At 38.0% G+C, this 25,124-nt stretch overlaps 1 protein-coding gene across 32 annotated transcripts in view; it reads right to left on the minus strand.

Moving 5' to 3' along the window:
* elna (elastin a) overlaps positions 1-25,124 on the minus strand; it is a 71,212-nt gene that overhangs the window by 19,982 nt on the left and 26,106 nt on the right. For 12 of the 32 annotated variants that reach the window (XM_046876285.1, XM_046876275.1, XM_046876279.1 and 9 more), the window contains exons 6-28: positions 20,321-20,374; positions 18,314-18,379; positions 18,157-18,177; positions 17,345-17,425; positions 16,692-16,772; positions 16,559-16,606; positions 16,396-16,458; positions 13,541-13,615; positions 12,504-12,539; positions 12,323-12,397; positions 12,113-12,163; positions 11,747-11,878; positions 9,671-9,715; positions 9,467-9,586; positions 7,767-7,811; positions 7,590-7,682; positions 5,853-5,897; positions 5,649-5,768; positions 5,390-5,437; positions 4,502-4,573; positions 2,204-2,254; positions 1,667-1,705; positions 531-653 (exon numbers count right to left, since the gene is read on the minus strand). In XM_046876285.1, coding sequence (XP_046732241.1) covers positions 531-653; positions 1,667-1,705; positions 2,204-2,254; positions 4,502-4,573; positions 5,390-5,437; positions 5,649-5,768; positions 5,853-5,897; positions 7,590-7,682; positions 7,767-7,811; positions 9,467-9,586; positions 9,671-9,715; positions 11,747-11,878; positions 12,113-12,163; positions 12,323-12,397; positions 12,504-12,539; positions 13,541-13,615; positions 16,396-16,458; positions 16,559-16,606; positions 16,692-16,772; positions 17,345-17,425; positions 18,157-18,177; positions 18,314-18,379; positions 20,321-20,374 — 1,584 coding nt within the window. The remainder of the gene's footprint in view (positions 1-530; positions 654-1,666; positions 1,706-2,203; positions 2,255-4,501; positions 4,574-5,389; positions 5,438-5,648; positions 5,769-5,852; positions 5,898-7,589; positions 7,683-7,766; positions 7,812-9,466; positions 9,587-9,670; positions 9,716-11,746; positions 11,879-12,112; positions 12,164-12,322; positions 12,398-12,503; positions 12,540-13,540; positions 13,616-16,395; positions 16,459-16,558; positions 16,607-16,691; positions 16,773-17,344; positions 17,426-18,156; positions 18,178-18,313; positions 18,380-20,320; positions 20,375-25,124) is intronic. The other 20 variants (XM_046876282.1, XM_046876276.1, XM_046876284.1 and 17 more) reach the window with 20 other exon arrangements.

The following is a 25,124-nucleotide window of genomic DNA, read 5'->3' on the forward strand; positions in this document are numbered from 1 at the left end:
CAAAATATCTGTGAGAAATCAATGTAATTGAGTCATGTGATGGAAGCAGGTGAAAATGTGATTTGTAACCAAAGTGATGTACAGTAGACATCAGGTGATAAATATTAATAAAAAAAAATAAAAATAAAATAAATAAATAAATATTTTTAAAATATTTCTTTTCTTCTGTCAATCTTTCTATCACATGCACTAGAGAAAGTGATGATCACTCCCTGATATTGCGGTTTGTAATATGCTTTGACTTCAAGTACTTGTTCTGAACTATGAAAACTTCTGTTTACATTTAAATTTGGGGCATTTTGCACCCTTGTCCAGAGAGCCGTGCAAAAGTGCTTTGAGTCTCTAGCAATGAAGAAATCTACACTGGTATGCTAGATTACAAAATTAAGTTAAATAAAAAGGCTGTAAAAAAGATCAAATCAACCTACAGCTTTTTTGAGGTTTTTATTGATTTTTTAATTTTTGGTATTAATTATTTTTTTTTCTTAATGTTAGCAAATCTCTACAACTACACTGTTTCGCTTGCTCACCTGATCCAGGGTAAACTCCAGCGCCTGGTACACCACCCCCACCCAAACCAGCACCTGGTACACCACCCCCACCCAAACCAGCACCTGGTACACCACCCCCACCCAAACCAGTTCCAGCTCCACCTATAACAGAAATATTTCATTTAATAGAATTCATTGTAAGGTTTCATATTCTAATCTATTAAATACTATTCCAATACCGTACTTAATAGTTATTCTATGCCATGTGGAAGTTTATTAGTATTGTACATGTGGAATACTGATCTTTTTCCAAAATACTATAAACAACAACTATGCTGTTTGCTATGGTCTCTCATGCTATGCTATGCTGATTTATACACTGACCAGGCATAGCTTTATGGCCACCAATCAGGCATAACATTATGACCACCTGCCTAATATTGTGTTGGTTCCCCTTTTGCTGGCAAAACAGTCCTGACCCAGCATTAACATTTTAAGCAATTTGAGCTACAGGAGCTCGTCTGTTAGAACGGACGACACGGACCAGCCTTCGCTCCCCACATGCATCAATGAGCCTTGACCATGAACCTGTCACCGGTTCACCACTGTTCCTTCCTTGGACCACTTTTGATAGATACTGAGCCCTGGAACACCCCACAAGAGCTGCAGTTTTGGAGATGCTCTGGCCAAGTCATGTAGCCATCACAATTCGGCCTTTATCAAACTCAAACCCTTAAGCTTGTCCATTTTTTACTCACCGGTCATAATGTTATAATGTCATAATGTTATGCCTGGTCGGTGTATACTGTAGATAATAGGATATTCAAATTTGTAATTTCATATTATGGAATATTTTTCTGAAGTTGTTTCACAATTAGTAAACTTAAACCTTCATTACTATTCCAATTAAACTAATTAGCTGCATTAATAAACTTCCCTGTCCCAATTTTTCTAAGCTGTGTTTTGGACATCAAATTCAAAATTTCCTTATCTTCTTTCCTTTTTTTCCTCTGTTTAAATGTTTGATATATTTTCTATTTTTTTTTTTTTTTTTATTAAATGAATTTGTTTATGAGATTTGCAAATAAAAATTTAATTCTTATACACAGCTTGCCAACTGTTTTGGAATTGGGGTTGTATTTGTTTATTGTTTGTAAAAAAAAAGAATTAATTACCATATTTAGCTGCTTTGGCCTGGGCAGGTGTGAGACCTGTTGCAAGTGAAAAAATAGAGAATTAATACACTGTGATATATTTGCTTCAGTTGTGACTAAGACACTAGTGAGTCTTTTCCAAAGGTCCAAAAAATGGTGTATGCAGTATATGCAGCGCATAGGGGTGCCGCAATGAATGGGTGCTGTTGCATGTAGTGTATTTTTTCTTCTCTTGTATTTGTATATTTTCCTTTTTTTTTTTTTTCAAGGGGTGCCAATCATGATCTTGCATACCCCTTAGCAAATGTGCAGTGTCACACCTGGCCTTGGATACATCAGATCAACAGTCATATACCAGGATTTTTACAACAGTTGTTTTGTCATGTCCTTGTGTGGCCACTAGAGGGCAGGCAAAGGACACTACATGAAACTCTCCTTACCAGCCTTAAATCAGCAGTGCAGAGCCACCTGTACCAAGAACTCATAACATGTTTTAAAACCATCTCTACCCTCTCTCTACCCTCTCTTTACCCTCTCTCTACCCCCTCTATCTCTCACCTGTTCCAGGATAAACTCCTCCAGTTCCTGGTACAAAGCCTCCTCCTGTACCTGCATATGGGGAATAAAAAATAAATAATTATTATTGGTTTGCTTCATAAAAATAATGTAAATAACTGTTCATTTTCATTAGTTATTTATAGTCATTAAATTTGCAGTTATTTCTAGTTTATACACATAAATATAATAGTGCAATGAGATTACATATATTTTCAATTATTTTAATAAACAGTTAATCTACAGTTGTGTTCAAAATTATTCAACCCCCAATGCTGTAAATGGTTTTAGGGAATTTAGTGTACATTTGTAATTGTATTCAGAATGAAATCCTACAAGGACTTCTTAAAGAACCATATGCAACTAAAATGACATCAATTAGTTTTGTAATACAGTAGTAAATGTTTCTTTTGTGAATTCTTCATTGACATAATTATTCAACCCCTTAAAGACTACCACTCTGAAGAACAGAGGTTCAATGAAGTGTTTTCAATCAGGTATTGAAAACACCTGTGGATATCAGGGAGCAGCAATAAAGCCTAATAAGCACCAATTAGGCAGCTTTAAAATGACTGTGATACTCAGCTCCTTCTAGACATTTACTGGTGTGGTTACAAACATGGTGAGGTCAAGAGAATGGTCCAGGAAGACAAGAGAACAGGTGATTACTCTTCACAGGAAGGGCAATGGCTATAAGAAGATTGCAAAGATGTTAAACATACCAAGAGACACCATAGGAAGCATCATTCGCAAATTCAAGGCAAAGGGCACTGTTGAAACGCTACCTGGTCGTGGCAGAAAGAAGATGCTGACTTCGACTGCTGTGCGCTACCTGAAGCGTAGAGTGGAGAAAAGTCCCCGTGTGACTGCTGAGGAACTGAGAAAAGATTTGTCAGATGTGGGTACTGAAGTTTCTGCTCAGACAATACGGCGCACCCTGCGTAATGAAGGCCTCCATGCCAGAACTCCCAGGCGCACCCCCTTGCTGTCCCCAAAGAATAAGAAGAGTCGACTGCAGTATGCCAAAAGTCATGTGGACAAACCACAGAAGTTTTGGGATAGTGTTCTGTGGACTGATGAAACAAAATTAGAACTGTTTGGGCCCATGGATCAACGCTATGTTTGGAGGAGGAAGAACAAGGCCTATGAAGAAAAGAACACCTTGCCTACTGTGAAGCATGGCGGGGGGTCAATCATGCTTTGGGGCTGTTTTGCTTCTGCAGGTACTGGGAAGCTTCAGCGTGTGCAAGGTACCATGAATTCTCTTCAGTACCAGGAGATATTGGATGACAATGTGATGCAGTCCGTCACAAACCTGAGGCTTGGAAGACGTTGGACCTTTCAACAGGACAATGATCCCAAGCATACCTCCAAGTCCACTAGAGCATGGTTGCAGATTAAAGGCTGGAACATTTTGAAGTGGCCATCGCAGTCACCAGACTTAAATCCGATTGAGAACCTCTGGTGGGACTTAAAGAAAGCAGTTGCAGTGCGCAAGCCTAAGAATGTGACTGAACTGGAGGCTTTTGCCCATGATGAATGGGCGAAGATACCCGTAGATCGCTGCAAGACACTTGTGTCAAGCTATGCTTCACGTTTAAAAGCTGTTATAACTGTAAAAGGATGTTGTACTAAGTACTAAGATTGAATGTCACTTGGGGGTTGAATAAAACTGATAATGATGTGAGCTCAGAAAAGACATTTGTGGTTATTTCATTATAAATGTTATGTTATATTTGTCTGACCTACATGTGCCTCTTTGATTTAATTGTAAGCAGGATGACTGAATGATCATAATCAATGTCAAACCGACCAAAACAATCAATTTCAGTGGGGTTGAATAATTTTGAACACAACTGTATATATATATATATATATATATATATATATATATATATATATATATATATATATATATATATATATATATATATATATATATATATATATATATATATATATATATAAAATTTGTTTCACTGATTTTCCGGTCTCTTGTGGGTATACGATAGACCAAAAAACTTATAGGAAATAGTTTTTAAGGAGTTTTATTTTGTAATAAAGTAATTTATTAATAAACATATAATTATTAATTATAAAGTTAAGTAAAATGTTAATACAGTACAGTACTGTATACATAAAATAGCATTTTTGTGATGCAGTCCGTTTATCGCATTTTTTAAATTATAGCGATAAACGGTGGATTACTGTATATACACACACATACATACACACACACACACACACACACACACACACACACACACACACACACTTGGACAATATTAAGGAAAAATGTACCAGCTATACCAGGGTAAACGCCAGCTCCTGGGACTCCACCTGCACCTCCCAAAAATAAACCAGCTCCAGCACCTAGTGAAAAGTGTAACAGGGTTAAGACAGGCCTTTGTAACAGCTAGCAGCAGTAAGAGGTGTGATTCATTGGTAATTTGATCATTTGTTTCTTATCTTTAAAGATAAAGTATGTAGGACCTTCTGCTGATGTCTTTAGGATATTTGTTAACTGGAAGAAGTGGACAAACTGGACACAAATACATTGTAAAAAGAGTTTCTTAAACTACTGTAGCTCACAAATGACAGTCATGCAAAATGTTTATTCAAACCCTCTGCTTGCCTGAAATGTGTTATTTTAATTGCTGATGTAGCCATTGTGTTGCAAACTAAAAGTTTCCGTTGTATGCCAAACATTTTGGACCGAACAAAGTACATGGAGAAGCACACTGGCTAACATAACATTGCTAAGAGCATGTATTATAGTTATGTAGATTCTCTACATAGTTTTTGGGCTGGATGTATCCATTAGCGATAAAGAATGTCAGGGAAAGCTCCTACAGCAGAGCAGCCAATTTCCTTTTAACTAAGTTTAGCTAGCTAGCTAAGTTAAGTACTGTAGCTAGTTCATTCCAGTTCTGGGCTAATTCCAATGTCATTGCTTTAGGTTATCTGGTAAATAAAATAGTAATAGAAATAGTAATTTCACAATTGGTGGCATCACTATTTAGGCATACTGTTAAGAAGAGGCAGCTTTAAATTCTATTCTTACACGAGTTCTTTCCATCCAGCAGCACAACGCATGAAACAAAATGTTCTTTCATTAGTAGCTTTGATTTGCTTTTTCTTCATTGGAGAAGGAAAAATATGTAGCATGGAAGCACAAGGGATGATTACCATATTTAGCAGCTTTAGCTTGAGCAGGGGTGAGTACTCCTGCACCTACTGAATGATACATCAAACACAGAAAAAGCAACTGGTTAGACTTAAACATATTTGTATAATATGATCATATGACATGACAAAGCTATCATGGTCATTAAGTATTTATTGCACATTGTATCAACTTCATGACCTGAAGATTGAGTGAGTGTGTAAGGGCTTGAAAAGAAGTATTAAACGAAAATGGTAAAGATAGTGGTTTCACTTTACTCACCTCCAGTTCCAGGGTAAACTCCTCCAGGTCCTACACCACCAAGACCACCTAAACCAGCACCAGGTCCGGCTCCACCTAAACCAGCACCAGTTCCAGCTCCACCCAATCCTGCACCAGCACCTGATAAACACATAAAATGAACATCAGTAACTCCTTTATTGTGTTCCATACATTAACATTATGCATTTTATACATACAACTTACCATATTTAGCAGCCTTGGCTTGAGCTGGTGAAAGACCACCTACACCTGATCAAATACAAAAATAAACCTTTATATGTCACATACAGTATCTCACAAAAGTGAGTAGACCCCTCACATTTCAGCAACCATTTTAGTATATCTTCTAAAGAGACAATATTATAGTAATGAAACTTGGATATATTCCAAGTCAGTGTGCAGCTTGTACAGCAGTATAGATTTATTGTCCTCTGAAAATAACTCACCACACAGCCAATATTGTCAAAATAGCTGGCAACAAAAGTGAGTACACCCTAAGTGATAACAGCTGTATGTCACGTAACGCTGTGTCAAGCAAAGCCGCATGTCGTATTCATCATGTTCATGTTTTTGTCTGCTTGACAGCACCATACAAATTTGTATATCTTGTATTAGAGCAGTTCAAACTTTGTGTTTTGAGTAAAATTCTCTCATACTGACCACTAGATGTTCATCATGGCACCTCATGGCAAAGAACTCTCTGAGGATTTGAGAATTCTAATTGTTGCTCTCCACACAGATGACCTAGAAGAAGTTCGGTATCACCCTGAAACTGAGTTACAGTACAGTAGCCAGAGTCATACAGAGGTTTTCCAAAACCGCTTCCACTCGAAACAGCCCTTGCAAGGGTTGATCTTAGAAGTTGAGTCCTCGTGCAGTGCTTTAGGCGCAAAAGCTGGCTTAAAAAACAGATGCATGGGTGGTGCCAGCATTGCTTTAGAGGCTGCAGAAGCGTAAGGTCAGCTCATCGGTGCTCAGCCCATATGCCATACACTGCAACAAGTCAATTTGCATGACCACAAGGAAGCCTCTTCTGAAGCTGTCTCACAAAAAACAGTTTGCTAAAGACAACAGATGAGATTAAGATGAACTTGTTTGGCTCAGATGATGTCCAGCATGTGTGGTGACACCCTGGTGAGGAGCACTGAGAAAATTGTGTCTTACCTACAGTCAGGAATGGTCTGGGGCTGCATAGGTGCTGCTGGTACAGGGGGGCTGCAGTTCATTGAGGAAAACATGGATTCCAACATGTACTGTGACATTTTGAAGCAGAACATGATGCTCTCCCTCCCAAACAGCAGTTTTCCAACATAATAACGACCTCAAACACACTGCCGAGATGACAACTGCCTTGCTGAGGAAGCTGAAGGTGAAGGCGATGAAGTTGCAGAGTATTTCTCCAAACCTGAACCCTATTGAAAACCTGTGGGCATCCTCAAGTGGAAGGTGGAGAAGCGCAATGTGTCTAATGTGTCTAGCTCTGTGATTTCATTGTGGAGGAGTGGAAGAGGAGCCCAGCAACAACCTGTGCAGCTCTAATTAATTCCATGCCCAGGAGGATTAAGGCAGTGAAATATAACAATGGTTTTCATGCAAAATATTGACACTTTGGACACAGTTTTGACATGTTCACTTAGGTTTGTACTCACTTTTGTTGCCAGTTCTTCAGACAATAATTTCCGCATGTTGATTTTTTTTGAGGACTGTACTGATATACAAGCTACACATTGTCTATTTTAAAATATATGCAGTTTTCATTTCTATAGTATTGTCCCTTGAAAACATTTAACATGAAATATGATCCTATGACATGACAAAGCTATCATGGTCATGGAGTATTGCACATTGTATCAACTTCATGACCTGAAGATTGAGTGAGTGTGTAAGGGCTTGAAAAGAAGTAAACGAAAATGGTAAAGATTGTGATTTCACTTTACTCACCTCCAGTTCCAGGGTAAACTCCTCCAGGTCCTACACCACCAAGACCACCTAAACCAGCACCAGTTCCAGCTCCACCCAATCCTGCACCAGCACCTCATAAACACATAAAATGAACATCAGTAACTCGCTTATTGTGTGCCATACATTAACATTATGCATTTTATACATACAACTTACCATATTTAGCAGCCTTGGCTTGAGCTGGTGAAAGACCACCTACACCTGATCAAATACAAAAAGAACCCTTTATATGTCACATACAGTATCTCACAAAAGTGAGTAGACCCCTCACATTTCAGCAACCATTTTAGTATATCTTCTAAAGAGACAATATTATAGTAATGAAACTTGGATATATTTCAAGTCAGTGTGCAGCTTGTACAGCAGTATAGATTTATTGTCCTCTGAAAATAACTCACCATACAGCCATTATTGTCAAAATAGCTGGCAACAAAAGTGAGTACACTCTAAGTGATAACAGCTGTATGTCACGTAACGCCATGTTTTTGTCTGCTTGACAGCACCATACAAAATTGTGTATCTTGTATTAGAGCAGTTCAAACTTTCTGTTTTAAGTAAAATTCTCTAATACTGACCACGAGATGTACATCATGGCACCTCTTGGCAAAGAACTCTCTGAGGATTTGAGAATTCTAATTGTTGCTCTCCACACAGATTACCAAGAAGAAGTTCGGTATCACCCTGAAACTGAGTTACAGTACAGTGGCCAGAGTCATACAGAGGTTTTCCAAAACTGCTTCCACTCGAAACAGGCCTTGCAAGGGTTGATCAAAGAAGTTGAGTTCTCATGCAGTGCTTTGGGCACAGAAGCTGGCTTCAAAAACAGATGCATGGGTGGTGCCAGCATTGCTTTAGAGGTTGCAGAAGCGTAAGGTCAGCTCATCAGTGCTCAGCCCATATGCCATACACTGCAACAAGTCAATTTGCATGACCAGAAGGAAGCCTCTTCTGAAGCTGTCTCACAAGAAACAGTTTGCTAAAGAGAACAGACGAGATTAAGATGAACTTGTTTGGCTCAGATGATGTCCAGCATGTGTGGTGACACCCTGGTGAGGAAGACTGAGAAAATTGTGTCTTACCTACAGTCAAGAATGGTCTGGGGCTGCATAAGTGCTGCTGGTACTAGGGAGCTGCAGTTCATTGAGGGAAACATGGATTACAACATCTACTGTGACATTTTGAAGCAGAACATGATGCTCTCCCTCCCAAACAGCAGTTTTCCAACATAATAACGACCTCAAACACACTGCTGAGATGACAACTGCCTTGCTGAGGAAGCTGAAGGTGAAGGCAACAAAGTTGGTGAGTATTTCTCCAAACCTGAACCCTATTGAAAACCTGTGGGCATCCTCAAGTGGAAGGTGGAGAAGCGCAATGTGTCTAATGTGTCTAGCTCTGTGATTTCATTGTGGAGGAGTGGAAGAGGAGCCCAGCAACAACCTGTGCAGCTCTAATCAATTCCATGCCCAGGAGGATTAAGGCAGTGAAATATAACAATGGTGCTCACACAAAATATTGACACTTTGGACACAGTTTTGACATGTTCACTTAGGGTGTACTCACTTTTGTTGCCAGTTCTTCAGACAATAATTTCCGCATGTTAATTTTTTTTGGAGAACTGTACTGATATACAAGCTACACATTGTCTATTTTAAAATATATCCAGGTTTCATTTCTATAGTATTGTCCCTTGAAAACATTTAACATGTAATATGATCTTATGACATGACAAAGCTATCATGGTCATGGAGTATTGCACATTGTATCAACTTCATGACCTGAAGATTGAGTGAGTGTGTAAGGGTATGAAAAGAAGTAAACTAAAATGGTAAAGATAGTGATTTCACTTTACTTACCTCCAGTTCCAGGGTAAACTCCTCCAGGTCCTACACCACCAAGACCACCTAAACCAGCACCAGGTCCAGCTCCACCTAAACCAGCACCAATTCCAGCTCCACCAAATCCTGCTCCAGCACCTGATAAACACATAACATGAACATCAGTAACTCCTTTATTGTGTTCCATACATTAACATTATGCATTTTATACATACAACTTACCATATTTAGCAGCCTTGGCTTGAGCTGGTGAAAGACCACCTACACCTGATCAAATACAAAAAGAACCCTTTATATGTCACATACAGTATCTCACAAAAGTGAGTAGACCCCTCACATTTCAGCAACCATTTTAGTATATCTTCTAAAGAGACAATGTTATAGTAATGAAACTTGAATACATTCCAAGTCAGTGTGCAGCTTGTACAGCAGTATAGATTTATTGTCCTCAGAAAATAACTCACCACACAGCCAATATTGTCAAAATAGCTGGCAACAAAAGTGAGTACACCCTAAGTGATAACAGCTGTATGTCACGTAACGGCGTGTCAAGCAAAGCCGCATGTCATATTCATCATGTTCATGTTTTTGTCTGCTTGACAGCACCATACAAATTTGTATATCTTGTATTAGAGTATTTCAAACTTTGTGTTTTGAGTAAAATTCTCTCATACTGACCACTAGATGTTCATCATGGCACCTCATGGCAAAGAACTCTCTGAGGATTTGAGAATTCTAATTGTTGCTCTCCACACAGATGACCTAGAAGAAGTTCGGTATTACCCTGAAACTGAGTTACAGTACAGTGGCCAGAGTCATACAGAAGTTTTTAAAAAAAAATGGCTTCCACTCGAAACAGGCCTTGCAAGGGTTGATCAAAGAAGTTGAGTCCTTGAGTCCCAATTTGCATGACCAGAAGGAAGCCTCTTCTGAAGCTGTCTCACAAGAAACAGGTTGCTGAAGACAACAGATGAGACTAAGATTAACTTGTTTGGCTCAGATGATGCCCAGCCTGTGTGGTTACACCCTGGTGAGGAGCACCGAGAAAATTGTGTCTTACCTACAGTCAAGAATGGTCTGGGGCTGCATAAGTGCTGCTGGTACTGGGAGGCTGCAGTTCATTGAGGGAAGCATGGATTTTCATGTCATATTCATCATGTTCATGTTTTTGTCTACTTGACAGGACCATACAAATTTGTATATCTTGTATTAGAGTAAAATTCTCTCATACCACTAGATGTTCATCATGGCACCTCATGGCAAAGAACTCTCTGAGGATTTGAAAATTATAATTGTTGCTCTCCACACAAATTACCTAGAAGAAGTTCGGTATCACCCTGAAACTGAGTTACAGTACAGTGGCCAGAGTCATACAGAGGTTTTTTTAAAAACGGCTTCCACTCGAAACAGGCCTTGCAAGGGTTGATCTTAGAAGTTGAGTCCTCGTGCAGTGCTTTAGGCACAGAAGCTGGCTTTAAAAACGGATGCATGGGTGGTGCCAGCATTGCTTTAGAGGTTTCAGAAGCGTAAGGTCCGCTGTCAGGGTTCAGCCCATATGCCATACACTGCAACAAGTCAATTTGCATGACCAGAAGGAAGCCTCTTCTGAAGCTGTCTCACAAGAAACAGTTTGCTAAAGACAACGGATGAGATTAAGATTAACTTGTTTGGTTTAGATGATGTCCAGCATGTGTGGTGACACCCTGGTGAGGAGCACCGAGAAAATTGTGTCTTACCTACAGTCAAGAATGGTCTGGGGCTGCATAAGTGCGGCTGGTACTGGGGAGCTGGTACACTTTGGACACAGTTTTGACACGTTCACTTAGGGTGTACTCACTTTTGTTGCCAGTTATTTAGACAATCATTTCTGCTTGTTGATTTTTTAGAGGACAGTAAATCTGTACTGATATACAAGCTACCCATTGTCTATTTTAAAATATATACAGTTTTCATTTCTATAGTATTGTCCCTTGAAAACATTTAATAAAATTATTGCTGAAATGTGAGGGGTGTACTGAGTTTTGTGAAATACTGTATACATTACAGCAGAGTAAAAGTCTTTCCATTGCTTAATCCAGGTTTTTAGTAAGTTATAGTCAGAATGCAGGATCAGCCAAGGTACAGAGCAGCTCCCAGAGCAGATAAGGTGAATGGCTTTGCTTAAAGACTTGAACCCCCAAGCTTCTGATCAGCAACCCAGAGCAATTGAACACTGCCCCCTAGTGCAACTATTTCATGCAATATAAAGTTTTCCCAAATTTTGAAAGAATTAATATAGCTGTGTGCTCATTTTTTTACCTCCAACGCCTGGATAAAATCCAGCTCCTGGTACACCTCCAACTCCACCTAAGCCGGCTCCAGGAACACCTCCAATCCCACCTAACCCAGCTCCGGGTACACCTCCAGCCCCACTCACGCCAGCTCCAGGGCCTAGAAGAAAGTGTGATACTCACCCTTAACATACTATAATATAACCAGTAAATTGAAGACAAGAGCACATTACAGTGACACCACACAGACCAAGAAAGCATTACTATCAAGTATGAACAGCTCAAGCTTTCAATTTGCTTTAGTGGTTTGCTTTCACCATCTGATTTGCTCTCTATAAAGTGTAAATGTGGCAACGCAAATCTGTTAACCTTTGGCATGAAAGTGAGACATTACCGTATTTAGCAGCTTTGGCCTGTGCAGCTGAGACACCTAAGTTCCCCATACCTATACACAAAGAGGGCAAATCAGCCAATAACCATGCATTCTTAGCTTCAGGTATTGCTTGAATGTGTGTTAAGAATGAATCTGCAGCCAGTGCTATTTGCAGCAGTGTTCTAATCATGGCCACTGCCTAACCATGCGTCCTTTATGCTTATTACACACCAGTGCCTGTGGGAAAGCCTGGCTTAGCGCCTTTGCCACCAGGTAATCCTGCACCAGTACCAAAGCCACCAAAACCTGAAGCATAGCACGTGAGAGTTAGGCAACATGCCAACACAATAAATAAATGAGCAAATTACAAAAGAGCTTACGCATGCATTTAATTAAAGGAATAGTACAATACCATATGGAGGTTTGCCTCCAGTATAAGGGGATCCGCCTATTGGGACAACAGACAATGTAAGAGAACTTTTACCTTCCCCAGAGAATAGTGGTGGCCAACTATTCACATGGCATATAATAGTAGAAAATGGGAAGCATACAATGTTGCAATATGAACAATAGATTAATAAACATTTATTAGGATGAGGTTAGTACTAATTTGGTATTTTCTCCATTTTCTAGAGCTACTACAGGTTTGGATTAAGATGATACAGTACTTTAGCTCTAAAATCTCCAAGGAAACCCTAGAAGTGTAAAAAATGAGTGATGAATTCAGCATGTGCAGCTGAATCCCATTAAAGCATGATCTAATCTGCACAAAACCTGGAAAACATTAAATAATTCAAGCTGGTGTTACTCTAAAAAATTGGACATTTCCATCTCCAAACATTATATTTTCACTTTACATTATATTCTTTTTTGATCTTCCTAAAAAAAAGTGGTTTGGGATAAAGAGACAATTTCTCTTATCTGGATAATCAACACACTTAATAATACTGATTATTGAACTTTCAGTGGTCTCGGTATATCAATTTTAAAAATATCCAAAAAAGAATGATGGAGATGCAGGAAGTAGTTAAATTTTTTTGCCGATTAAAAGTTTATGTTTGTTTTTACGGTCTGAATCATGGACAGTCCAAATACATACAGTACGTTAATTATAAAAATACAGTCATTTGTTTTTTCCTCTCTAAACATAATGCTGGGTCCATAAAGAGAACTTGGGTGTTCCAGATCAGTACACTATGGATAATACTCACTGAAACATAAGTAGTTTGGACCATAATTAAAACTGTACTACAATAAAAAGGGAACACCCTGATGTGTGACCAAATTTATACTTAACACAATTATAATAAATAATATATTAATATACTCCTAGCTAACCACTGACTGCTAAGTGTATTGCCAAGCATTCCGTTTCTTCTTCCTTAATTAGATTACTATAAGCTTTAACAGTATATAGTGATGACAATGAAGTTAAAGTAAACATTATACCTGGGAATTTTGGAGATTTGAGAGGGTATCCATGAAAGACCCCTGGTTGCATCTGGCCTGGCACAATACCAGTACCTGTTAAGCAGAACAGACATTGTCAGAAGCACAACAATATTGTACTTTTGGTTTGTGTTGTCAATAAAATCAAGTTCAAATAAATTATATTGGCTAAATAAAATAGGGTAAATGGTTTTTTATGTATGACTGTAGTCATCAATAACTGTCATGATACAGCTAAAGAACTCGCATCACAGACTCCAAACTAGGATCCCTAAACAGATTTTACACACCTGTTCTTACCTAGGAAAGATAGTCCCTGTCCATAAGTCATTTAACATTTAACTAATGACATTCCAAGATATGTTGTGATTTTGTTTTTGACTCAGTTGTGCTCTTTGAATTTGCCCTCATTAAGCCTGGTTATTGATAAACCTTGTTTCTGGATTTGTGTTTTGGGCTGCTTCCCTGGTTCTTTAATAAAGAAATCATTTACTTGTACTTGCATCCAATCTGCCATCTGTCTGGCAGAAGACACTGCTGATCAGTGATGCAGCAGGTCTGCCTAAGCAGAAGCAGGCTTTGGCAGCATAAGGCTGTTTGGTCAGAAAACAACAAGACCATCTTACTGTCTCACATGGAAGGTGAAGCTAAATATGCTCTTGAGTTCATACTACATACTGACAATGTATGGTACAAACCTGCACTTAAGGTTGCATTTCCTTAAGGGTTAAGACAGGATGTGATCACTAAAGTAACATGCTGGGATGAATAGACATTCTCAGACTGCCTCATTGACTTCTCTATTAGCCTAGCCTGAAAATCTGTTCCAGATCCCGAGAATACCAGTGATTAAGAACCTATGTAAATTGGCCAAAATCTACTCATCATGTGGGAATGTGTAAAGCACTCCTATTGTGGCAGCTTAATTTAACTAAAACTTTGGTGTAAAGCAACCTCATGCAGAATCATTTTGAACATTTTGAGGAGGTACCATAACACATCACACCTCAGAGACCTCAATTTCCTGGTCATGTTCTCAGCAAGCCTTTTCAACGTCTTAGGCCACAACCATATATTCAACTTTCTTTTTGGCTCCACTCAAATATCCAACACATTTATTATCTATCTGCATTTGTATTAAACTGTAAAATATTATTATACTGTGCATCTCTCAGAAACTCTCAAACAACTGATGTTAAAGGTGTAAATGTTTAGCCCCACCTGGTTGCAATTACTTTCAGGCATTAAGTAATAAGTACTACATACAGAGAAAATACTTTTCATTTACTCTCACATGGTAAGCCACATGAACCATGTCAAGAAGATGCTGGAGAAAACTTCTGGACTATTAAGTTAAATAGCAAGTAGAGAGTAATAATGGATGAAACCAAGGTCATTGTGGATTTGCAAACATCCATAGAAGGTTCCTTTGGAACCCCTTAGCTGCTCTCTTCACTTCACTACTCAAGAATTGCGTGTTAAAGCCTGCATAGAAAAGCAATAATCTTTTACTTGTTACATACTGTATACATTATAGCACAGTGAATGTTCACATACTGTATATCAGCTTGTTAGGAAGCTGGGGTCAGACATTATACAGTGCCCCCGGAGCGGTTAAGGGCCTTGTTCAAGGGCCAAGAAGTGGCAGGTTTGCAATACTGGGGCTTAAACCCCCATCATAATTTTTTGAGTATCAAAGATATTAAAAACTTTGACTCTTTACTCAACTACATTTATGATTAAATATATGTACTTTTTACTTCACTATATTTTATTTGACAATATTTCACAACCCCTCAACCTACAGCATTCCAGGATTATGAGGATATCAGATTCCCCTTGTTCCAGTGGAATGTAAACTCCACTGATTCACCTGTAGTAAAACTTTCTTTCAGCTTCTCCCATTAGGGGTCGCCACAGCGGATCATCCGTATTCATGATCCGCACATTCGATTTGGCACGTTTTTACGCTGGATGCCCTTCCTAACGCAACCCTCCCTATTTATCTGGGCTTGGGACCGGCACTAAGAGTGGCTGGGGTTGGTTCCCTGACCGGGGATCGAACCCGGGCCACTCAGTAAACTTTCAAAAACTTGTACAATATCCACAAGAAAACAATGACTTTGCAGATTGTCTCCAGACAGTAAAACCCAGGTATGTAGCAGAAGCCAAGGTGTGGAGTTCCATCAGAGATTTCATTTTGGTTCACTAAACTAATCGGCATGCGTCAACCCTATCACAAATAAACTTGAATTATCACATCACAGCTGCTTTAACTCTCATTCCTTGTCTTCAGATTTAATGAACTCCTGCCTCCTGGCAGAGACAATCCACACAGTCAAACCTCTCAGCTCCCTTGAAAAGAGAAGCAATCTGCATATGCAGTCAAGAAGATCCCAGTGGGATGCTGAAGGTTAAATCATGATAGGACTTCCAGCTACCAGAATTCACCTCTACAGCACATTCCAAGGTGAAAACGATGATACATCAATGTTGTCACTTGTCCAAGTACCCTGGGCTTCTTATTACATACACCTCTTCAAAATCACATTCATATTATAAATGGACTAGATGTTTATTTAACCATTGCCAAGTCTCTATTGTAGCACTATATTTAACCTTTTGATTCTGTGTATATATTCTGGTTTTGACTTTATTCTGTTGTTATTTTGCACTTTATCGTTGTCCTGATCGCCTGGTCATTGCCTACTGTTGTTTTTTTTTTTTTTACCCCATTTTTAGCTTGGAGTTTTACATTGTTTGCTGCTTGTTAGATTGTTTGTTGCTTTTTACGTCTGGAAAACCTGTAGATGCATCCAACTTTGCTGTCTGTTTGACAAAAATAAAGATCTTACCTGACTTTGGTTTAAGTCCAGATCCTGTTGCTACACCTGGAAGCACACCTAGCCTATTAAATCCTGCAAAACATTTAGGTCTGATGAACACCTTTGAACACATTTCAGGACATTTTTGACCTAATGTAACAAAAATAGCTTTGAAAATATGTTTGACATGCACCTTGACCTGGCAGAATTCCACCTTGAAATGCTCCAGGCACTCCTACTCCTGCAAAAAAAAAAAAAGAAATTTAAAATCAGATTCAACCACTTTTTAGACTGCAATATTACAATTGCCCCACACAAACAGTTACCTGGCACTGGTGCCTTCCCTGGTTTTGCAGCTTTCCCACCAGGACCCACTCCTGGGAGACCAGTCTGTGGAATGACTGGAGCTAACAGAAATATAAGCACATTGGTAACAGTATTTTAACATAAAGATGCTCTGTTGAGAGCAGAATCTATCGAGGACCCTGTGTAAATATATTTTCAAATGTTGGATCTGCGAGATATCAAAAAGCTTGGAGTGGAAAACAGAGATTATGGACTAGATGATGGCCATATTAGGCAAGCCACATTGCAAATACAAAAAAAAACCAAAAAAAAAAATTTAAATAAATTAGGCAAATCATGGTGAATTTCTTAAACAGTATTTTAATTGTTTAAGAAACACAGTGGTGAATGTAGACAGTCTGCCTAAAAATACTTAAAATGTCTAAAAAACAGAATAAATGTGCTTTTGTAGTGAATCATAATCTGGCAAAATAGCAATTCTCTGATGTAGCCAAGAAGTATGAACTATAAACAACAAGAAATGTGAGGATGAATTTTGTAATTACAGCTTGCCTTTTAAGTTTACAATTATGTTATTCATATTGAAATAAATTTTTTTTTAGGAGATTAAATGGGACTGAATTTAGGACAGGGTAATGTCCTATTAGTTTGTCTGTAAGGTTATTTGTCTTACCTCCACCAGGGAGTGCAGGCCCACCACCAGGTACAGTTCCCCCAGTTCCAGGACCCAGTACTGTCCCTCCAGTACCTGGCCCTAAAGCAAAGCACACACCCGCACACGCACACACACACACACACACACACACACACACACACACACACACACACACACACACACATACACACACAATAAGATATGTTTATTAGTATGTGTTTAAAGAATTCAATATTATAGTCTCTTATTTTAAGTAATCGAGTTTCTTGCTTCACCTGTCTGTTCCAATATAAGGAAATGAGCTGGCAGTTCTGGATTAAGGACTTGGCACTAGATGTTACAAAGTTTTTCTCTGTTTGCCTAACCTTCTCCTATCTGACGCTGAAGAACAGACATGTCACGCTGCTTTTACAATATGAAGTAAAGCACCAGATTTATGCAGAAACCACCAGCAAAATTCCCCACAGAAGGTACACTGGTTGATTTGGCTTGAGATCTGATGCTTGTTAATCGAAACCCAGGCCAACTGGAATACCATGAAAAGGCAACCATTATAGAAGGACTGCTGCTGACATACTGCATCATTCTTTTTTTTATAGACCTCCGGTACTGCCAGTCTGACTGGAATCATGTCCTGACTGAAACTTTAGTGTGTTCAATAGTCACTACTTCAGTAGATGAATATCTTTAAACTTATAAAAATCACTCATATCTTTTCATAAAGGAGACAATTAGGTTTCTTAGTTTGTTTTTTTGATAATCTAATTTTACTGCTGTGCCAGGGAGAAATGTAATTACACAAATAACAATGTCAAGACAAAAGTTTGTACCTCCTTTTCCAGGCTTGAGGCCTAAGACACATGAAAAAAAGGATAACATTGATATTGAGCAATGCTAAATTCACAGGAAAGTACCAACATCTGGCAGATTTGAATGATTTACAATTAAAAATCTTCAATAGAAATTGACTTAAGTGCCACAATTAACCTGCTTTTCCAAGTCCTCCAGCTCCTGTTCCAGGAATAACTCCACCACCATATCCACCATAACCACCTAATTGAATAAATACAAAAACAAGCTCAGGGTGAAACAATAATGTTCTGACAAATCTGTGGATGTAGATTCTGCTGCAATTATTTTGTTCTGGTAGTTAAAAGAAAAATCCACCTAAAACAACGATATAATGATATAATGATTTAATGTGATCTTTAGTAGTGTCTGATATTTATTTTATACTGAAATATTACAAATGTAACTACTGAAAAAATCTTATTTATATCTTTATTCATTCACTGTATATTGTCTGATTTACAAACAAATATCTGTTTTTGCATTTAGTAATTTTTTTTTGTAAAGTTTCCTAAATTATACACAATGTTGTTGATTACCTGCCTATAAGAACTACATTATAGTCTGTCAACCAGTTTAACTTCCAAAACGTCAACATTCAAATTAAAGCTGCCAACAATGCCATTCTGTTCGGCATCTTATAAATTATCTAAAGTATCTGTTGTAACTGAGTGCAACTACTGTACATTGTACAACCTCTAAATCTCAGCAGGAATAAAAAAAAAAAAATCCTTTATTCTCCAATAAATAATATCAATGCAAATGTGTTTTTAAAAGTTTAGGAGTGGAATGTAAAGTCTGGATAAAAATCTTAATAAGTTTACTTACATATTTACCACATTTCGAAAGAATTAAAAAACTTTCTATTTGTTACATTGTTCAACACCACATCACTGCATTTCTCTGTACTGATATACTGCCATAAGTCATATGGTGACATTTAGCATCAGAGAGCTTTAAAGACATTAATTCCTAACAAATATAAGCTCAAACAGATGTGACAGCAAGAATGAGAGAATATCCGTCACCCTAATACAGTCTTTTATCGCTTTGTGTTTATTGAAACAAGCTGTATAATGACAGATACTATCTAGCTAAATGCTAATAGCTATCACCATACATACATACTTTGCTAATGTAAGGGATTAGATAGATAGATAGATAGATAGATAGATAGATAGATAGATAGATAGATAGATAGATAGATAGATAGATAGATAGATAGATAGATAGATAATAGATAGATAGATAGTAAACCTCTAAGTAAAGCTGATAGCTAGATAGTAAATCTGTTGCTAATTAGCATTAACTATTTCTTTGGTTCAGTGTTAAAAATAACAGATTTAATATAGGCAAGTAAAACTAGTGTGAGGTAAGTGTCTGTTTCTTTTGCTGCATCTTTCCTGTACTTTGTCTTTCATGCATTATGTCATGGGTTGAGGCCCATGGATAGATGTCAGCTGGCTTGTGGTTTTACTTCTAGAATACATGATAGGTGGCCTGTCATGCACATTGTCATATTTAATTTTACCTGATCTGACATCAGACTGTATTAACACACTTTGCTAAACTGCAGGAGCCTTGTTATGTAGTCATGGCTACAGAGCAAAGTTAGCAGTCAGAAATAGCTGGAAACAGGAACACTTTTTCATCAGGACCATAACAAATGAATGTGTCTTGTGTTTTAAAAAACTGCAGTAATTAAGGAATTTATTATCATTAGATATTATTAAACAAATGATGAAAAAAAAAAAAGGAATAGGAGCTGAAGATAAATGTAAGAGCTAAGTCTGGTTATAAAACCAGAATGATGTTATTATTAGTCGATCACTGAGCACTGAAAAACCTTTCCTGAAAACCAAAATGACAATTAAATTTTATCTCAGCTGTTTCTAATATAATTAACATTTTGCACAATTCATAAATGACATTTAAGTCACTGTGAATGTATTTTGATGTAGACTTTAACTTAATGACATGAGTAATTGCACTTTATTTGAATTAGTTTGTGTACTTGGGAATTTGGGTAGAATTTAGCTTCTTGGCTAGGATTTTTAAAGACAGATAGCTTCTTGAGCTTTGAGTATAATATGGCAGACATACAGTGCTATTCCCCAGAGTTAATACAGAGTAACGATACTACACCTCCAGGTCTGAATCCTCCAGTACCCAGCCCACCTGCTCCTAAGACTCCATAACCTTCGAAGAGAAAAAGAAAAACAATATTTAAAGGCAGAATGGGATGCTGGGTATATTAGTCATTAATTTCCCTTGGTTAGCACCTAGCACATTTCAAACCTGTGATAAGAATTTTATTTGGCAGGCGAGACAAGCACTCTTTTCAGACCATGAATAACAGATGGGTCAGTTTAGTAATGTGAAAGAGAGAGAAACAAAAAGTGAGAGAGTGATTGAGGGAGAGAGAGGTACAAGCCATTTGGATGCTTTGAACAATTTTTTTGGCTTTAGGAGAAAGGAGTTTGAACTCATTGAATATTTATGTCAAGACCGTGTTCTCGTCCCACATGGAGATCGTGTTCTCTTCCCACATGGAAGTGCTACACAAATGGAATCATTCATCAGACTGCATTTTTTCTTTATGACACAGAGTGAGCGGAAGAGAGATTGGAGCAAGATGAGCAGAGGAATGCTCAGTCTGTCATTCGTACTTCTGTCACTATAAATCTGATAATCAAGCTACCATTAATGGTAAGAAAAAACCCAACAACAACAGTAAAGCAAATTGAGAAGGACAAGGCCAAACATATTTACTATCTCGGGTCTCTGCTAATTATGATGAGGCATGTCCGTCCTCCTGCAAAGAGTTTTACGATTGAGTCTGAATTGTACAATGATGAACATGTTGTGAAAAGATTATTTTATAATGTAAGGTTGATGTATTCTGACCTTGCAAGGCAAAGATTAGTTACAGAGCATTTTTTAACAGAAGATTTGCTTGATCTAGTGTAGGACTGCACAACCATTATCACTAGCCACATTTACATGTACACTTTTTTTATCATTCTGATTAAAATCATTCCGACTAAAAGATTTGCTGGATTAGACATTCGCCTACAGGGATACAGGCCTACAGGGATATAGTAATCCCCCGTTTATTTAGTTTTTTGGTCTATCGTGCTATCCACGAGAGGAAAATCAGCAAAATAAATGAATTATGTGGCAAATCCAATTCCATAATAGACCGGGGGTGCGAGATTTGAACCGCGGTAAAGCGGGTGATTACTGTATCTCCCATATCTCAACACTATCCCTCCCTCCTCTGAAAAGCAGAAGCATGTGGATGAAGGTCCATAGTAAGGACTGGTGGGAGCAGGTTGTTTTGTTGGAATTTTTGACCTGGAATGGAAACTAAACTTCGTTCAACTGGCGTTTGTGTGGACTGGTAGAGGAATTTATGGCCCCAGAAGAAGAGACTGTCAAAAAACGTCACATAAATTGTTTGTGTACCACTTCTGCAAGTAATCAGTTTCAAGTGTTTACAAGGCAGAATTTTTATTTTCTTCGGTTTGTAGAAAGGTTTATTCCACCCCTCTCAAACCAATTACAGTTTAATTTGGTTTGGGAATTTTTATTCCGATTGAGGTGTTTATATGAACCATTTTCATTCGGATCAGACTTTTTTCCTGTTTACAATGGTCCATGTAAACGCACCTACTGACAATTTACACTCAAAGTTATTAAACTGCTAACCTGCTTTACTATTTACAAATATGTAGTCTTTAGCTGAGTTATTGTTATATTATTCCATAGAATTTTCTGGCATTGAAACACAATTTATCGAGACATTATTCCTGACAAAGGACAGTATTTAGGGATTAGAAAAAGGAGGACTTCTTTTGAGATAAATGCTGTCTCAGGGACATGTGTCAACTAATGTGAGCCTATTTCTAAACTTTCTCACATTCTTAAAATCTATCATTAGCCTAATACATGCTAGCTGATCTCCTGTTATCCATCACGTAAAGGAATCTTCAAATACGTGGAACAGGCACTGAGACAGGGGTGTCTGCCATTAGTTCATGATGCACTATGAAGCACTCCCCTGGTTTCCCCGTGTCAGACAGCAAGCCTCCCTCAAGCACCTCACTTATTGTTGGATTAGTCCAACTTTCCTTGATGGAATTGAAGCCAAGCCATGTGTGAATGGAATGTATTACTGGCTCTTTGCATTGTCTCATTAAAAAGCTCTGGGTGCAGCAGGGTTATCAAAAGGAAAGGTTAAGAAAGCATAAGGCAGGAATCCATGTCTACATCCATATGAGCATTTATGCTTGAGCATGACTTGGATGGGAAGAATTCTTGAAAATTCGCAATCTTCCATTTTAGACACCATATTTTAGGTATTTTAATAGGAACGGGGCTTAAAAGGCTTTGCATGTAATACACCACAGCTCATTAGGCGTATTATCAAGAGAGGCCTCGGCTCAAGTGAAATTAAGGACTGATTCTTTTCAGCCCTGATTATTTGCTAAAGATTTCATTCATATGTACCACTCCCAAAGCCCACTGATTACCCAGAAGACTTCAGAAAACTTACATATTTATTCTGGCTAGTGTTGGAAAAATTAGCTTTGTTTTTGTCTGTGAACATTAAAACATTAATTATACCAAGAATCCATATGGACTAATACTGAATCCAATTCTGCATTTGGGTTGGCAAGAATAGTGGATATCATTGTTAACAGATCATATTATCGGGGTATTTGTTTGGATGGATGTGTTAATCCAGCAAAGAACCATCAGTAAAGTTTTTTCATGTTACGAGTGGGAACTGAAATACATTTAATTGGAATTTTATAGGTTTTATAGATTTCTATTGCCAACATTAACTGGCCAATTGCTAGTTGGGCCATTTTTCTTTTTAAATTATTGAATATAAAAAAAATGCTAAATTGATATAAACAAACTTTGCTTTGTACTGTTCCATAATTTTTCAACAGCTTCTTCCTTTTGTACTTTCCAAGAACTAGGGTGTTTATTTTAGGACCATTATTTTAAGTGACACTTTGTTCGATTTCAACTAATTATGCGAATTTTGCACCCTAACCTATTTAAGGATGTTTCACAGCAATGGGGGTGAAAACTCTCCTGTAATACTCGATGAACATGTAGAATCATTGACATGTTTTTTCCAGTCTAGCTTGTAATTCTTCAAACTGTGGCTAAGTTCAAAGGGGGTGAAAAATCATGCAAGGCACTGTATGACTATACAATATTGAAGGTACTATGAGGATCCTGGTGTAGTACAGCAGAACTGTCGATACATGTTATGTAGCGTACAAAACAAGCAGCCAGAAGTTAGCAGGAAAGCTCAATCGAGTCTCAGCTTAGCCAAAGTCAATTTTCAGGCCAAGTGTCTTTCCAGCTCTCAGACATGAGAAGTTTGGGTAAGTTAATCCTCAGTGCAAACAAACGCCACGCTGAGGGAAATTGGATACAAAAGCATTTATTTTACTATTTTTTTTGCCTGTTTTTCCTCAGATACCATGTCTCAGACATGACATCTGGAGTGCTAAACAATGCAGGTAGAAGGAGCCAAGCTGAATAGCTATAGTAGTATTATCTTTAACTTTGTTTTCTCTCTCTCTCTCTCTCTCTCTCTCTCTCTCTCTCTCTCTTTCTCTTATTGTCGCTCACCCTTCACCAATTGCGGATGCTAAAGGATTTAATTCAAGTGAGCAAAGAATTCCATGGCTTTGGTCCATTTAACTGATGACAGATTCAGCAAAAAAACTCCACAGGCTCCTGGAGTCCACTGGCAGTGCTCTCCTGCAGATCGCAATCATTTTCATTACCACTCAACACCGAAATGCCAAAAAAAAAAAAAGAAAAAAAAAATGCCTACAAGAACATACCCACCCCTTTCCTTTAAGTAATCATAGATTCATGCTACTAAATAGTCCAAAAATTATGCTAACCACTGTTAGCTGGCCTTTTCCACTACAAGCCCATAAGGCTAACCTTGAAAAAAGCCAGCATTCAGTTCAGCAAAATCAGTCACAGCCACTGTAGAGAAGTGGCACAGCACTTGGCACGAATGATCAGAGAGCAGAGGAAGATACCCTTAAGGTTTGTTTCGCAATTGCTAAAACAGTACAGGATGTTGCTGCATTAACTTATTTATCCCAAATTAGGGGCATTTAAGGAGCACTATTAAGCAACCATCCTATGAAAGACTTTCAGTGAAGTTTTGGCCTGGTTTGAAACATAAATGGAAGAAAGTTATGCGAGTAAGTTTGTTTCAACCTGTTAAGGCTCTGCCATAGTGCCAGGATAAGTTCCATTACCAGTGTCTCAAAATTAGACATTTGCACACACATAAAAAAAAAAAATTAAAATAATACTTTTATATATAGATATATTTTATATCTATCTATCTATCTATCTATCTATCTATCTATCTATCTATCTATCTATCTATCTATCTATCTATCTATCTATCTATCTATCTATCTATCCATATATACCTGGGCCTTCAGTGAGGACTTACCTCGCCACCTCTTAATACCACCGCTATCGCGGCGCTGTACAATATAACAACGCGTGGCATTACAGAGAGAGAGGCATTTCAAATATGGAGGGTGAATAACATTTTACTAAATCAAGAAACCCAGTTAAGACAACTCCAAATGTCTACACTACAACTGCAGCTGTGCCATGAACATATATTATTTGTCTAATAACATGACAAAAACATGTAAATCAAATACAACCTACTCAGCAGAGATGCATACTTATAATTTGCACCGCTCCTCAGAGGCTGTAAGCCAGTGGTACCGCTCGTATTCACTGGTCTGGAAGTGGTGAACAAACCCTTTTCCGGGTTAAGACAATCTAGCTAGCTTAGGGGTTGGCTGACCTCTCCTCAGGATGTCTAGTTTTTCTTGAAAATTTATTTTTAATTATGTCCAAGACCAAACAATTTTAT

This window comes from Silurus meridionalis, chromosome 20, assembly GCF_014805685.1.
Source record: "Silurus meridionalis isolate SWU-2019-XX chromosome 20, ASM1480568v1, whole genome shotgun sequence".
NCBI classification, from domain to species: Eukaryota; Metazoa; Chordata; class Actinopteri; order Siluriformes; family Siluridae; genus Silurus; species Silurus meridionalis.